The sequence below is a fragment of the Antechinus flavipes genome, chromosome 6, assembly GCF_016432865.1.
Source record: "Antechinus flavipes isolate AdamAnt ecotype Samford, QLD, Australia chromosome 6, AdamAnt_v2, whole genome shotgun sequence".
Taxonomy (NCBI): Eukaryota; Metazoa; Chordata; class Mammalia; order Dasyuromorphia; family Dasyuridae; genus Antechinus; species Antechinus flavipes.
This window is the reverse complement of record NC_067403.1, coordinates 77,572,048-77,588,191: the sequence shown is the minus strand read 5'-3', so window position 1 is coordinate 77,588,191 and position 16,144 is coordinate 77,572,048. Positions and strand designations below refer to the sequence as shown.

At 31.6% G+C, this 16,144-nt stretch overlaps 1 protein-coding gene across 1 annotated transcript in view; it reads left to right on the top strand.

Moving 5' to 3' along the window:
* The window catches only part of LRBA (LPS responsive beige-like anchor protein), a 745,582-nt gene that overhangs the window by 203,522 nt on the left and 525,916 nt on the right, over positions 1 to 16,144 (top strand). The window contains exons 28-29 of the mRNA XM_051966352.1: positions 492 to 663; positions 1,071 to 1,518. Coding sequence (XP_051822312.1) covers positions 492 to 663; positions 1,071 to 1,518 — 620 coding nt within the window. The remainder of the gene's footprint in view (positions 1 to 491; positions 664 to 1,070; positions 1,519 to 16,144) is intronic.

Here is a 16,144-nt window from a genome sequence, read left to right as displayed (position 1 = left end):
TACTTTTGCATAGGATAATCCCTGCACCTGTGTTGTATATCTTGTAGATTTGTACATCTCATAATTTCTTCAAAGCTTAATTCAGGTGCCATGTCTGCCATGAAACTTCCTCTCAGTCTCCCAGTTGTTAATGTTCTTGCCCTTTTATGCTCATTGTACATATTTGTATGTGTGTTATATTCCCCCAGTAGCATGTCAGTTCTTTGAGAAGAGAATCTTTTGTATCTTTTGATTTTATATTCTCTGAACTTAATATATTATCTTGCTTAATAAGTATTTGGTGTAGTGTTTATGTTCAGTTAACTGCCACTTCAAGAATAAGTAGAAAATAAACCCAAAGAATAACACAAAAATAATATCATAAACCATCAAAGTGTTTCTAACCAATAATAATGAAGATAACTCTTTTTCACCTTATATTCCCTTCTCCTTACTGCCCCATTTCCTCTCTTCCCTTCTCTCTCTTCCACTCCTCCCCTTCTTTCCCTCAGGAGGATAGCAAGCAAGCTCAGTTCTTGGCCTTGGCTGTAGTATATTTTATCTCTGTCCTCATGGTGTCCAAGTACAGAGACATTCTGGAACCTCAAAATGAAATGCGCCAACCTCAGTGCTATGAGTCTTTGAAAGAATCTGGCAACGAAAGTGGTGATATGACATCAACTAGTAAGTTTTTATGTGTTTTTCTTTGGCCCTGAAAAAGTAGTAAAAGGTGGTATATTCAAGGTAGTAATACTAATCTTTCTTGAATTGAAGTCTTTAATGAAATTGGAACAAACCGTTTACCCATGACCACTGAGTGTGATTTGATGTGTGTGAAAATTGATTGAAAGGCTATTTGAAATGCATTTTGGGATTTATGAAGTTGTATGGGATTTTTAATAGCTTAATGTCTTTGTTGCAGTAATTTTTAAAGCCTTCTAATGCATTCATATTATATAAGCCTTCATTTTGTTTTCTAAGAGTGCTGTATATATTCCATAGATTTCATATATATTTAATGGTTATTCGTAACTTTTTTTTTTGAAGTTGAAATCAATTTAAGTTTTCTTTGCTTTTGTCTTTGTAATTAGATTTAGAATCAACAACAGCAACTAGCAGCTCATTACCTCCAGCAACAATGGACGATTCATCAAGTGTGGCATCTGTCCAAAGGAGAAATTCTGACAGTGCAGAAGAATCAAGTTCAGCCATTGGAAGTAATGTGGCTGTGGCTGTTTCTCCAGGGCCTCAGTGTGTTAGTGCAGGTCCTGATGCCATTAGTGAAGTGCTAAGCACACTTTCTTTAGAAGTAAATAAATCTCAAGATGCCAGAAATGATGGAGCCAGTGAATTAGATACCAAGACTGTGCCCCCTGTACCAACTGCAAAAAATGTGAATGTGAAAGACATTCTTAGAAGCTTGGTTAATATGCCAGCAGATGGAGTTACTGTGGATCCTGCCTTTCTTCCCCCAACCTGCCTTGGCACGCTTAGTGATCTTTCTGCTGAGCAACCTGTGCAGTTCCGATCCTTTGACAGGTACTATAAATTATCATTTTCCTCCAGTTATGTTTACTTTTCTCAGTGTGAAAGAGAATTATAAATATGAGTTTAAACAATACCAGTTGTATAGATTTTATAGAAGCTGTTGATTCATATGGGGGCAGGATACCTGAAAACATAAAACATAGGGGACTAACTCAATTACTGTGCATAAGACAAAAGTCTTCCTGTCCTAAAATGTCTTTCATAAGTCTGTCTCAAAATTTTCAATATATTTTTTTTATACTGCCTGAAATACTACATATTGAAAATTTTTTTTTTTATGTACAATTTAAATTAAATTTCAAAACTGAAAAATGTCTCTTAAATGGCTCAAGGCCACATCATTTCACCTTTATATCTTAGTTATTACTTCATTCCTTTTCTTTTTTCTTTTTCTTTTTACTTTTTTTTTTGCTGAGGCAATTGGGGTTAGGTGACTTGCCTAAGATTACACAGCTAAGAAATGGTGAGTATCTGAGATCAGATTTGAACTCAGGTCCTCCTGACTTCAGGGCCAGTACTCTATCCCCTGTACCACTTAGCTGCCCCTCATTACTTTATTCCTTTTTTTTTTTTTTTTTTTTTTTTTTAAATTATTACAGTTTTTTTATTTACAAGTTATATGCATGGGTAATTTTACAGCATTGACAATTGCCAAACCTTTTTTTCCAATTTTTCCCCTCCTTGTCCCTACTCCCTCCCCTAGATAATAGGATGACTAGTACGTGTTAAATATATTAAAGCATTATATTCCTAATGCCTAACTTTTAAGTATTTGCAGTCAGAAAATGGAAAATTTGTTTGGAACAAGAAGCAAGAGTGTGGAGTGAAAGTAAGTGATTTTGTGGAACATAGAACAAATTGAAATGCTATAGCATGAAGATGCTGCTATTCTTAGGGTGAAAAGGATAAGTGATCCTGAGAAATATAAAAAATGGGTTTAGATTGTGCTCAAGGCAAATTTTATCCATTTAAACAAACTTCATCTGTTTAAAAACTTTGCTTAGAAATGTCTTTGTACTAAAGAAGATTTGACTCCTTTTCTTCTCATTGTCCTTCTTCTTTTTCTCCTCTTTTTTCTTTCTCTTTTATTCCTTTTCTTCTTCTTCTACCTGCTCTTCATCTTTTCTTATTATTCTGTTCTTTTTTTTTTTTTTTTTTTTTTTTTTTTTTTGATCTTTCTCCTTCTCCTTTTTTTCTTCTTTCCTTCTTCCTTCAAGTTTGGGATCTTAATGTGTAGTATGATAATGAGAACTGTTCTTCCCCAGTATCTATACCATTGACATTGACCGCACCTCCTTCTCTTCCTCCTCTGTTCCTTCCTCCCCAGTAGCACTAGAATAAGGGAATCTATGATGGAAATTGGTTTTTGGCAAGGCATGTTTGGCAGTCAGAGAAACAAAGTAGGTAAGAGTAGAAGATAATATATTATTGTACCGATTAACCAGGATAGTTGGATCAATTCACAACTCCATCAGTAATGCATTAGTGTTTCTGTTTTCCCACATCTTCTCTAACAATTATAATTTTCTTTTTCTGTTATAATCTTCAAACTGATAGGTAAGAGTCAAACTTTGCATTTTTCTGGTCAATAGTGATATAGAGATTTTTTTTCATATGACTAGAAATGGCTTTAATTTCTTGTTCCTCATCCTTGATCTTTTCTGTACTATTTGATAGTTTTGATGACCCCTTTCCTCTCTGCGTTTTTAATGTCATTATTTGCTCTTTAGTTTCCTCCTGCTTCTGTGAATGTTCTTTCTTAGTTGATTTTGATACATCTTCATTCATGTCATTCATTCTAATTGCTTATCTCCCAAGGCTTTGATCTTGTACTAATTCTCCTTTCTGTCTATATTCTCTCACTTAATGACCTCTTCTACTCTTATGATTTCCTTTATCATTTCCATGCATATGACTACCGCATCTTCTTATCCAGGTCTGTTTTCCTGTAACACAGTCTTACATCATCAAATATACATTGGATATTTAAAACTCCATGTTCCAAAGCCATGTCAAACGTATTATCTTCCTTGTCTAATCCTTCCATCTTCTGAAGTATTTATTGCTTTTGAGAGTACCACTTTCCTTCTAGGCTCCTTGGTTCAAAACCCCTTTTCTTCATTTGTCTTTATTCTCTTCTTATCTAGGACACCACAGCCTAAATTATCACTTATGCTCACAAGATAGATGTCATCTTCCACTTTTTACACCCTGCCTCTCATACCCACTGTGTTACCAAGCTCTTTTACCTTTGTCTTCATAACATCTCTTGAATTCTCTTCCTTCATTCCTCTGATATTAGTGCTGCTTAGTAATGGCCAGTTGGCTCTGTTTCATCTCCAGAATTAAATATAAAATTCTCTGGTGTTTAGAGCTTGTTGATAAACTCCCTCTTCCCTTTTAGTCTTGTTATACTTTATACCCTGCCAAATACTCTATGATCCACAAACATGGGCTCTTTGTTGTTTCTCAACCCAAATTCCAAAAATACTCTCCCTTCTCATCTTTACCAACTGAATACCCATGTCATGTTCTTGTCTTAGACCTTGTTCTCTTTTACATTTGTATTTTGTCTTCTGATGTCATTGTTCCATTCTATGGGCTTAATTATTTTCAAGAAGATGACATCCAGGTGCATATATTTAGCTTTAGGATCTCTCCTGAGTTTTATATCACACAGTGTTCATTGTATATTTAAAACTGATATACTTTTTCCTTCCTGTGTGTATAATACAGGATTTATTACTTCTTCAAGACTTAGTTTAAGCACTACATTCTTTATAAGCCTTTTTTGCTCTTCCAATTAATAGTGTTATCCTTTTCTTCCTCCTCCCCACATCTACATATATGCATACACATGTCTGTATAAATAGCTGTGTATATATTAAGTATGTATTTGTATATGTGCATCTTGTACCCTTCAGTAGGATATGAATATTTTCATTTTTGCCTTTCTATCCCTAGTGCTTAATACATACTTCATAAATGCTCATTTTATTGGATGGTTTACATCAGTTGTACAAATCTTCTTATTTCTTTGATTTCTATGAGATCTTAGCCTCAGATATCAATATCTTGAGAATTCATCTCCCATTATACTCAAAATTGTGTTGCCTTCTGTACACATTTTCTTGTATCTGTTTCAAATATTTTCCTCATTTTTTGTTTAATTTATTATCATTTCTGCTTCTCCATGTAGCATATTAAAATTACTTACAAAGGATGTAAGACTAGTTTTTTAGGAAATGCATCATAATTCAGAAATTGCCAAAAAACCCTCCATGAATATGTCAAGTTATGCAACAAAAGCCTTTGAAACCTGACTTGTATTAAGAACCCTTCAAAGCATAAATATGGAAGGTAATGTGATAAAACACATTTATCTAAAAGAAAGAACCATAATTTTTAGTAATAATAAGTACTAGAAACTTTCTTAGTCAGTTCATACATTAGATAAGAATGCCTCACCTTTCCACTATTATTTAATATTCTAGAATGCTGATTATAGCAATATGAAAAGAAACAGAAGTTGAGGAAACCTTAGTAAAGAGGAAGCCAAATTCTTTCTATTTACTGATTATTTGATAATTTACTTTTAAAACCCTTAAAAATTAGTTGATAAATTAAGGTAGTAGCACCAGTAAGTTAGACATAAATAATTACTGTATAACACTAACAAAAGATAAAAGAAAAAGATCAAGAAATTCTGGGTAAAATAACTACAATCTAAAATGTCAGCAAGTTAATCCTCTAAGATAGATACAAGATTTTCTAAAATGTAACTATAAAAAGTCCTTATAGAAATAAAGATTAAACTAAATAATTGGGGAGAGATATTATTCAATGTAATAAAAATGAAAATATCACCTAAAATAAACCATAAATTTAAAATTCATTTGAAGGAACAAAAACAGTTTAATTTCAGAGAAATAAAGCTTTAGATATGTTGGAAAAATATGTGGGTAAACATAACATAGGCATCTCAAAGGGAACCCCAGATCTGAACCCCCCCAAAAGTAAAACAAATAAAAAATGAATGAAACCAGATCAGTCTTAGTAACTAGTAGTTTTCAAATTTATCTGATATCAAATATAAATCCAAGAATGCAGAGTACTTGAGACGTTTCTCTTCTTTCTATGAGAACTATTGGGAATTTAAATGCAGTTTGAATTTAGCTTTAGATCAACATTTTATATTGTAAGGTACAGTGAATTCCGTTTGTTTAGTGATTTAAATATACATTTCTTAAGGATAAATTGATGGAGATGCCATGAGTTTCTGCTTGGTGAAATCAGCTCAATTTTATGAATTTTTACTTTGATAAGGAATGAGCCAGAAATCAGATGATCAATTATGATTTTATCAGTGAGAATGATAGCAAGGGGATCAGTAGAGTTAGTTATTATTCAAAGAACTTTTGGAATTCTGTTCTTAAAATTTCTTTAATAGTTGGTAATTTGTAAATATCCTTAAAAATAAAGACTTGAGGGTCACTTCACTTTTTTGAAAAATCCAGTATTCATTTAAATTCAATTCTGTTGAATAAAATGGTGGGAAATACAAGTTTTATGTTAACAATCAGGTATAGGTACAAAATAATGAGCTAGTTTGTTTTCTTTTCTGCCCTTTGAACATATTTTAAAATCATTTTAAAAAGATAAGTTCTTAATTTTTTTGTATAGGATCAATTTCTTTGAATATGTCCAATGATTGATGTTGATATAGTTCACAAATTTTTTTTTTCAGAGCAAAAAAAATCAAATTTTATTCTAGGGCTTCATAATTTGACTATTTTAACTCCTATAAAAACAGTAATTTGGTATCTATAGAAGAATTTTGTTAGGTAGAAGCTTATTTTTGTTTGCTAATATATGCCTTGGGTTCTCAGGTTTTGACAATACCTTTTTTTATAATAAATACCAATATGGACTTCTAATCCTAGTTTTTGCTCTTAAAATGTAGAGCATTGGGTATAGTTAATGTAAATTTCCTTTTTTTCTTAATTTTTCAATAATACAAGCATAGTAATTCCTTTCTTATCTATTTCATAAGTATATACAAAATTATCAATTGAAATTACTTTGGGATAATAGGATCTCTACGAATGCTGTTATTATTGAAACATCTCACAGATGTTAATTTTTGACTTTTGAAAGAATCACCTTGCATTGAATTTTTCATAATGAAATAGCTTATTTGTATTACTGTGAATTAAAGTGGTTGAAATTTGGCTGAAATAAATCTAGAATTTAAATTTAAAGTTAAAGATGTCATATACAGTATATGAAACTATAATTTATAGATTGTCATCATTTTATACATTCAGTTTATTTCTAAAAACCTCTAGGTGAAACTGACATTTTTAATTTTTCAAAGTTATGGATGATCTCTTCATTGCCAGATTTCATGGTCTCTTTTGAGTCTTCATCCTTCTAGAACTAGTTTTTATATTCCACAGTGTTACCTACCTTCTCCTACTGGACACTTTCTCTTTGGTCTTTCATGATGCTATTCTCTCCTGATTCTCCTTCAACTTCTTTCAGTTCTCATTCCCTACACATCCCCACTGTGCATATTTCCTAAGGCTGTGACCTAGGTCCCTTACTTTCTCTCTTTTTGGCTGAGTTCACTGAATCATCATCTCTATTCACCTTTTTTCCCCAATCTTAAATCCCACATTACTTATTGGACATTTCAAACTGGATGTGTCAGAGACACATCAAATTCTACCTGTTCAAAATAGAACTTATTTTCTTCCCTCCCCAATTATTCTCCTTCCAAAGTTTCTTACCTCAGTCCTTCTTGTCTTCCAGCTTTATTACCTACTAAGGTCTTTCTACCTCAAGTCTCTCCTCCCTTCAGTGTATCCTCCACAATTACAAAAGCAATTTTCTTTAGGCATAGATCTGACTCTGTCACTTTCCTAATTCAAAAGTATCTTTGATTTCTGTTGAAAATAAAACGGGGTAGTCTTCTCTTAGGAATCTGTGAAACTTTGTAAAAAGATATTATGATGGCATTATTTCTTTTCTTTTTATTTTTTTATTAAAACTTTTTTTTTCCAACAAGAAGAAACATAATTATTAACAATGTATCCAACTACCGAGTGTATCATTGGGCAATAACTATTTTATTAATAAAACTACTGGTAAATAGTAGCACAACAAAAGGCAAAATATGCATGCAGTGGAAATAAGAAATACTTTCTACTAATAAAAGTTTAAAGCTTTTTATTTTCAAAACATATACATGGATAATTTTTCAACATTGACCCTCGCAATTGACTTGTGTTTCAGGTTCTTTGCCTTTCCTCCCATCCCCAGCTGGCAAGTAATCCAATATATATTAAACATGTTAAAAATATGTTAAATCCAATATATGTATACATATTTATACAATTATCATTCTGCACAAGAGAAATCAGATCAAAAAGGAAGAAAATGGGAAAGAAAACAAAATGCAAGCAAACAATAACAAAAAGAGTGAAAATGTTATGTTGTGATCTACTTTCAGTTCCCAAAGTCCTCTTTCAAGAGATTTTATAAAACAAAATATAAACTCCTCTCTTTTAACTTTTTGAATCCCTTCAGATCTTTATCCCCAAAGAGGCAAATTGCAGTATTCCTCCCAGCATTCCCACCAACTAGATTTCTCTTTTCTCCTTACATATGACACTCTGGCTCTTATCTGTCTCTCAGCTTTCCTAATTGCCTGGAATGCATTCACTCCTTATTTCTAGTTTATAGAATTGCTGTCTTCTTTCAAGATGCAGCTTAGATTACCTCTGATTTCATTAGTTTTCTGACTTTTTCATTTCAGAGTTCTTGATACTGTTAAAAATTATTATGCATCCCCGAAAGGGAGCTTTTGTTTGTGTGAGTTATATATCTAACAATATTTACCATTTTAGGAATTAAAATATCTTAGCATTATTATGGTAATAGTTTTTATTTCTCAGACCCTTCGAAATGACTTTGGGCCTCCTTAGGGGTACACAGAAAACTACTGTTCTAATTGTACATAGCAACAACGAGATTATGTGATGATCAATTCTGTTAGGCTTGATTCTTTTTACAATGAGGTGATTCAGGCCAATTCCAATAGACTTGTGATGGAGAGAGCCATCTGAACTCAGAGAAAAACAGTGGGGACTGAGTGTGGATCATAACATATTATTTTCACTTTTGTTGTTGTTTGCTTGTTTGTTTTTTTTTCCTTTCTTATTTTTTCCCTTTTTGATCTGGATTTTTTGTTCAGCATGATTAATGTGGAAATATATTTAGGAGAATGGCACATGTTAAACTGTATTGGATTGCTTGCTTATCTAGAGGTTGGTGGGAATGAGGAGGAAGGGAGAAAAGTTTGAAACATAAGATTCTGCAAGGTGAATATTGAAAACTACCTTTTATTTTGAAAAATAAAGAGCTATTATTATTTTTTTAAAGTACTGTTCTACATGAAAACTTTCCTTTATTTCTCCACTGCTAGAGCTCTTCTCGAACTTGCCTCAAGTTTTGTGGGGAGAAAAAATTGAAATTTGGCTGACATAAATCTAGGATTTAAATTTAAGGTTAAACTCGGCAGACACAGTCATTTTTTTTGTGATTGCAGTGATAATATTGCTTGTTTTTATTCATATTTATTCTCTATATTTGGTATACATTAAAATATGTATTTTTCATCTTTCCTTTTAAAATAGAAGTTTCCTTTGAATAGGGATTGTTTTATTTACTGCATTTTGTGTGCTTAGCACCAAGCTCCATATCAGGTATATGATAAATGCATAAGAAATACTTGTTGCTTAATACAAAATATGGTGTCGCATTTTGGTTTATCCTTGACATATAGCTCAGTGACATAGTTGCTTTAACTTCTTTAGGCCTTAGTCTTCTCAGTTGGAAAAGAGATTTGAAGAAATGATTTTATTTTTCTTCTGTGAACTATGTAGTTGGGATGACAGGCAGCATGATTCAGCTTTTATAGAGCCAGTTTCAGAATCAGTTTAAATTTCACCTTGAATATAAATTGACTTAGTGACCCTGAGCAAGTCATTTCACCTTTCATTACTCCAGAAAATTCTCTAAGAATATGTTGCAGAAAAACTGTAAATATAAATTGATGAAAGAAATTTCTTTATTGACAGTTCTCTTAGGATCAATTCCCTTACCTATGCCATTGAAATCACAGATATACACAACACTTTTGAGGCATATGTCCTTAAAGAAAAATAGATACATGTATGAAAAGCTATTTAAATTGATTGTTATGCTCACTTAAAAGCATTCATACATTAAAATTCATAACACAGGTAATGAACATTTCATTGTATTTACATAATTCCATGTGACTTGAATCTTTAAATAAATATGGTGATAATTTACTTGTGAAATAAACTGTATATTCAGCAGAACTTTATAGCTCGCAGAATAGTTTCAGTATTATTTTTTTTCTCTAGACAGTACCATGTAAGCAAATCCTGATTTATATTTAATAATGCAGGTGTTAATGTCCCTTTAGAACTTAGATAAGGATATTTTTGAATTGCCTTGAAGGTGTGCTTTTACAAATTATGTTACTGGTGGTTTTTTATGAGAGACCCAAATTGTAGCTTATGTATGGCAGACTGAAGTTCGCCTATGTGTGTATACATTGGACGTTGTGCATATTGTATGAAAGGTGACTTGAATTAAATTAATTCATCTTTCTTTGTACAAATTAGTAAGGTAATACTTTTGTTCTCCTTTCTAAAGGACATTTCAGAAATAAATTCTATTTTTTTTTTGTTAGCATAAGCTGATTGATGTCCATTTCAGGACTGCTTTTAAAAATAATTAATATTTTATACATAAATAAAAATATTTCCATGAGTAGACTTATTTTGGTTGATTGAACACATATGTTCATTTAATGAAAGCATCATCAACTTCAGGAAATGTTGCTCAATGAGGTATTCATTCCAGTCAGAATTGAAGAGGTTATTTCACAATCTGTATAATGTGTATGAATAGTTTTTGTCTCTCTTTCCCTACTTCTCATACAATTTTCATTTAACTTTTTCTTTAACTTGATTTCCTCCCATTTCTAACTACTTAGTAATCCCTTTCTCCACCCCTCTCCCTCCCCTCCCCCCAATGCCATCCCTTACTTATCTAAGATAAAATTCTTATGGTAAATAATTTTCTTAATGTGATTTTACTAGGAGGAAATTGCTTTTGGGAAGGCACTCCAGGTATGGGGAATAGTGTAAGAAAAAAGTACAGAAATGGAAAAATGTGTATTGTGAACAGGATTCAGGGAGGAAAAAAATTTGTTTCTGCGTGGAGTGTATGGATGGGAAGAGTGTTGAAAGAAGGTGAAAAAGTCATTGTGGTGCCTGATGGTGGGGAATCTTGAAAGACCATACTCCATAGAATTTTTGGAACCATTGAAGGATGCTGAACAGAAGAGTGATGTGATAAATTCTGTTCATTAAGAAGATTATTCTCATAAATTACATAAAGAATGGATTTAAAGGAGGAGGAAACATGAGACATCAGGGAGAATATTATAATAATCCATGAAAACTGGTAAACAGGAAATTGATGGTAATACGCTATCTTTTGGGATTAAAAAAAGGGGTTAGAAAGGAAATAGATTGTGTTTTGGTGTGATGGTTTTTTGGACGGGAAATAGATTGTGTTTTTGTTTGATGGTATTTTAAATAAAATTAAGTTTTTTAAAACTAGTGTTTAAAGCAATACCATTTATTTTTGGTGGGGGGAGGGAGAGAGTTTACATTTTTACCTCTTCATTTAAGAAGAATATACGTTTGATTTTTTTTTTTTTTAAAGTATATTACTTTCTGAAAATTTAGACGGGATTTTTTTTAATATATTGATTAAATAATTGATGAAATTTTTGACCTTATATATGTATATCTCAGATCTTATTTATGCATTTTTGTTTTAAAAAATAGTGTGAAAATGCAATCCATTGTTGAACTATTTCAAGAATTCAGAATCATTTTCCCATTTATGGTTTTTATTTAATCTCTTGTCTGGCAGTTTATAGCTCAAGGAGTTGCATGAAATGATTTTTTTTTTCCTTCTTTTGAAAAAGAGACACCTATTTTAAAGCTATTCCCATGTAGCTATGTAGCAGTGGAATATCTCTGAGAATTTCAAAGCAACCTTCTGATCATACATTTATCTCAGGAATGCTGTGTCAGAAATCAGAACACTCCTCATATCTTAGGAATTATCAACTTCCAAGCAATAGCTGGAAAGTATACAGTAACAGCTACATGACTGAAGCTTTGCTGAAAGGCTGCCAGGTTGCGGGCTTCTGCAAACAGCAAGGTGTTTGTGTGTATTCCCATGCCAAAAATCTTCTTTTTATCTTATTTCAAGATCCACTTTGATGATTAGTGGATGCCAAGAGCTTATCTTGATAAAGTTCAAGGCCTGATCTGGTTTTTCAGCCAGATTCCTAGAAACTAGTGTTAAAGTCAAGCATATAAATAGTCTTCTTTACTTTTTTTTTTTTTTTTTTTTTGGCAAAAATTTGGGTAAAGGGTTGTTATGAAACCACTTTAAATACAGGATATTTTAAATTACTTCTGTGAGAGGGAGATGTAGCATTCCTTACAGAGTTAATTGCTACATTTGGTTACTTTTAATAAAGTTTCCTTATTTAACTATATTAATAAAACTCTTGTGCAATAAATCTCTTTTATGAATTAAATTTTAATTTAAGATGAAATTTTAAACTTGGTTTTTAAATTATAATTTCATTAATTACCTTTATAAATCTTCCATCTTAAATTATTCAAATTGAATTTAAAAAGTCAAAAAAATTCAATTCAATTTAAAAAATTCAATTCAATATTAGATGATATTTAAATGAAGATAATTGTTGAAAGTCTATGAAATGATGCAAATTCAGCCTTTCTAAATCTTTAATTATTATATGTGTCAATTTATAAACAAAGTTTTGGGATTGACCAAATTAATCTTTACATGAAATCCTATCAATGTGTTGTAAATAAAATGTCATGTTTAAATTTTGTTATATTTTTATAATCATCTGCTAAGCAAGAAATAGTTTAATGTTTAATTTTTTTATCCTATAAATACCATTGTTTACTAAACTGAAAATGTATTGTCTTTCTTCTGTCTTTTGGAACATATTTAAAAGGCAGTGCATGTAATGTCCTTCAAGCCAGTAGCCTTCTGTGGTGCCAAAATTCAGTTCCTACATACATTTTGTTGTAGAAGGAGGGAATTCCTTAGTACAGATTTACTCTTGTAGTTATCAGGATAGATTGAAAAGGATAAAGAGGTCTTTTAGTGCAGGTTGCAAACTAACTTCATACAGTAATACAAAAGGATGTAGAACTTATATCAGCCAAAATAAGTCTTTGCTTATCCTTTTAAATTTTAATATTACATCATAAATCAACTATTACTGTACTAAAAGTAATTATACAGTAAATTAGCACACAGTAGGCAATTAATAATAGTATTTGCTTGTATGGCCTACTGAAGTGAGTTCTTAACGTGTCAGTGAATTTGGCAAGAATATGATGTTTTATGTCATATTCTAATACCTGATGTACTAAATGTTTGGGTAAACAATTGAATAATGTTCATTTGTGACCAGATGTTTCAGTTTTGTAGTAAGAAATGTCACACAACTTTTTATCTTTGCAGCCATCTTTACCGTCTAGTATAGCTGTGGAATATATTTTTTAAAAATTAAATTGATTTTTAGATTTGGTGTAGATCTTATAGAGATAATTTATTAAAGTTGATATGATCTCTGAAGTCAATTATGAGATAAATAAATTTATGATTTTTTTTTATGTTATTGAATATTCATTAATTGTGCTTCAAGCCTATAACTTTGTTTGCTTTTTAGGGAATACTTTTATGTGACCCTTCATGAAAAATGCAATTAAAAGTTTGATAAGCCATTCTATAGCAGTCTTAATTACTACACATCATGGATGTGACTGTATATTAGACCTGGCTTTATGAATCTGTTCTACTGATACAGAGACACTCAGTCTCTGATACAGACTATTGTAATGGTCAGTTTTTTATTACATATAAACCAATTTCTCTGTGGATGACTTAGACCAGCTGAACCAACCAGTTTCTATGTGAGGGATGTTTCTACTTTGGGTATCTTTATTTCAGGGCCTTCTTTGTTGGTAAAATATTAATTGAAATTGTGGAGGACATGGCATTTGGTTGTCTTAGTAGCTTTTATAGCTTTCATCTCTCAAAATTCTGCACTGGTGACTGCCAATTGTCTCAGCAAGCCCATTCTTTTAGGTATGCCTCACTTTGTTGCCGTCTCACAGTTCATCTTCTCCCTACTCTTGCTGGCAGCCCTGTTGTTGTTGTCTAATAATGGCTAAGAGCAGTTACTATAGTTTTCTAGTCCAAAATGCATCACTTACTCTGTTGTGTTTTGTCTCCCTCTGCTGCAGAGATTCTTAACCTGAATCCCATGAACTTTTTTTTCATTACTTTCATAATTTTATTTCATTATAACCAGTTGCTTTTATTGACTTATGTGCTTTATTTTATACATTTAAAAATGTTATTCTGAGAGGAGGTCCATAGATTTCACTAGATTGTCAGAAAGGTTCATAACACCAAAAACTTAAAGAATTCATATTTTAGTAGAATTTAAGCTCCTTGAGGAAAAGGTTTTTCTTTGTACTTATATTTATATTCCTAGTTCTTGGACTATCTTAAATATCTTTTTCTTTATAAAAGATGTTTTATTTATTTCATTAAATATTTTCTAATTACATATAAAAAAATTTTGGCATTCATTTAAGAAAATTTGAATTCCAAATTCCATCCATCTTTTTCTTCTTCCTTCTCCTTTGAGAGGCAAGCAATATATCTATTAGACATGTGAAATCATACAAAGGTTATCTACATATTAATTATGCTACAAGATGCAGAGACACACACAAATAAGAAAAATAAAGTAAAAGAAATACGCTTTAGTCTGCACTCATAGCTCATCATTTCTCTCTTTGGATGTGGATAGCATTTTTCACATGTTTCCTAAAAGAATTGTCTTGGATCAGAGAGGCTAAGTCATTTACAGTTGGTTATCTTCCTAATATTGCTATTATTGTGCATTATGTTCTTCCAGTTGTGCTCACTTCATTTTGCACAAGTTCATATGTGTTTTCCCAGGTTTTTCTGAAGTCATGTTGCTAATGGGCATACTCTTAATTTCTCATTTTTTGCCACCACAAAAAAAAAAAAAGCTGCTATAAGCATTTTTGTACAAATAGAGGCTTTTCCTCTTTTCTTTGATCTCTTTAGAAATCAGAACTAGTAGGGATATTCTTTGTTAAGTTTATGCACACTTTTATAACTCTTTGACCATTGTTCCAGGTTGTTCTCCCGAATGGTTGGACTAGTTCATAACTCCACCAACAATGTTTTAGTGCCCCATTTTTCCCACATCCCCTTGAACATTTGTCCTTTTCCTTTTGTCCTATTAGCCAATCTGATAAGTGTGAAGTAGTATCGCAATGTTTTAATGTGTTTCTCTAATCATTGTGATTTGTAGCATTTTTAATTTTTGATGTGAAGGATAAAATTAAAATTTTAATTTTACATTAAAACTATCTCTTGATAGTTTATTTGTTCTGAAAATCACCTATTTGTATCTTTTGACCTTTTATAAATTGTGGAATCGGTTATATTTTTATAAATTAGACTCCGTTCCTTATATTTTTGATATATGAGGTCTTTATCCGAGAAACTTGGTGTAAATTTTTTTTCTCCCAGTTTCCCATTAGCTTTCTAATTTTGGCTGTTTTAGCTTTGTTTATACAAAAATTTTTAATTTCGTGTAATCAAAATGATTCATTTTATTTCCCTTGCTTGGTCAGTTGTGTTCATGTAGTCACTTAGTGTATCTTGGTAGACAGACTCTCAAGGATTCTATTTTGTCTCCAGTTATTTTTAAAAAAATTTCTCTTTTTGTCTCTTCCTACTGAATTTATCTGTACTATATAGAAATGCTGATGATTTATGTAGGCTTATTTTATATTCTGCAATTGTTTCCATTAGTTGTTTTTTTTTTTTTTTTTTGTATGTTTGGTTTTTTTTGCTGAGGCAATTGGGGTTAAGTGACTTGCCCAGGTTCACACAGATAGGAAGTATTAAGTGTCTGAGATCAGATTTGAACTCAGTGCTCTATCCACTCCACAACCTAGCCGCCTTTCCATTAGTATTTTTAGTTGATCCTCTGGTGTTCTCTAAGTATATGTCAGACTCTTCTCATACTAGACCATCAAAATATAGAGATTACCCACCAAAATTATAGGGTTTGGGATAAGACCCCAAAAGGATATTGGAGTTACAAGCCAGTGTCTTTTGTCCCAAAAGAATTTGTAGGCATAAATCTCCAAATCAGGGGGCAAAGATTTAATTATACTGCTAAAAATGGGCTAAATACATAACAGTTGTTAGCAATGAAAAGGGGCTTTTAACAGTTAAGGAGGGGAAGACAAATTCCATAGCAATAAGTAACTAGGAGGAAGATGCCATTAAGAAGATGTCATGAGGCAAGTGTACACGATATTGTGTTAATCCT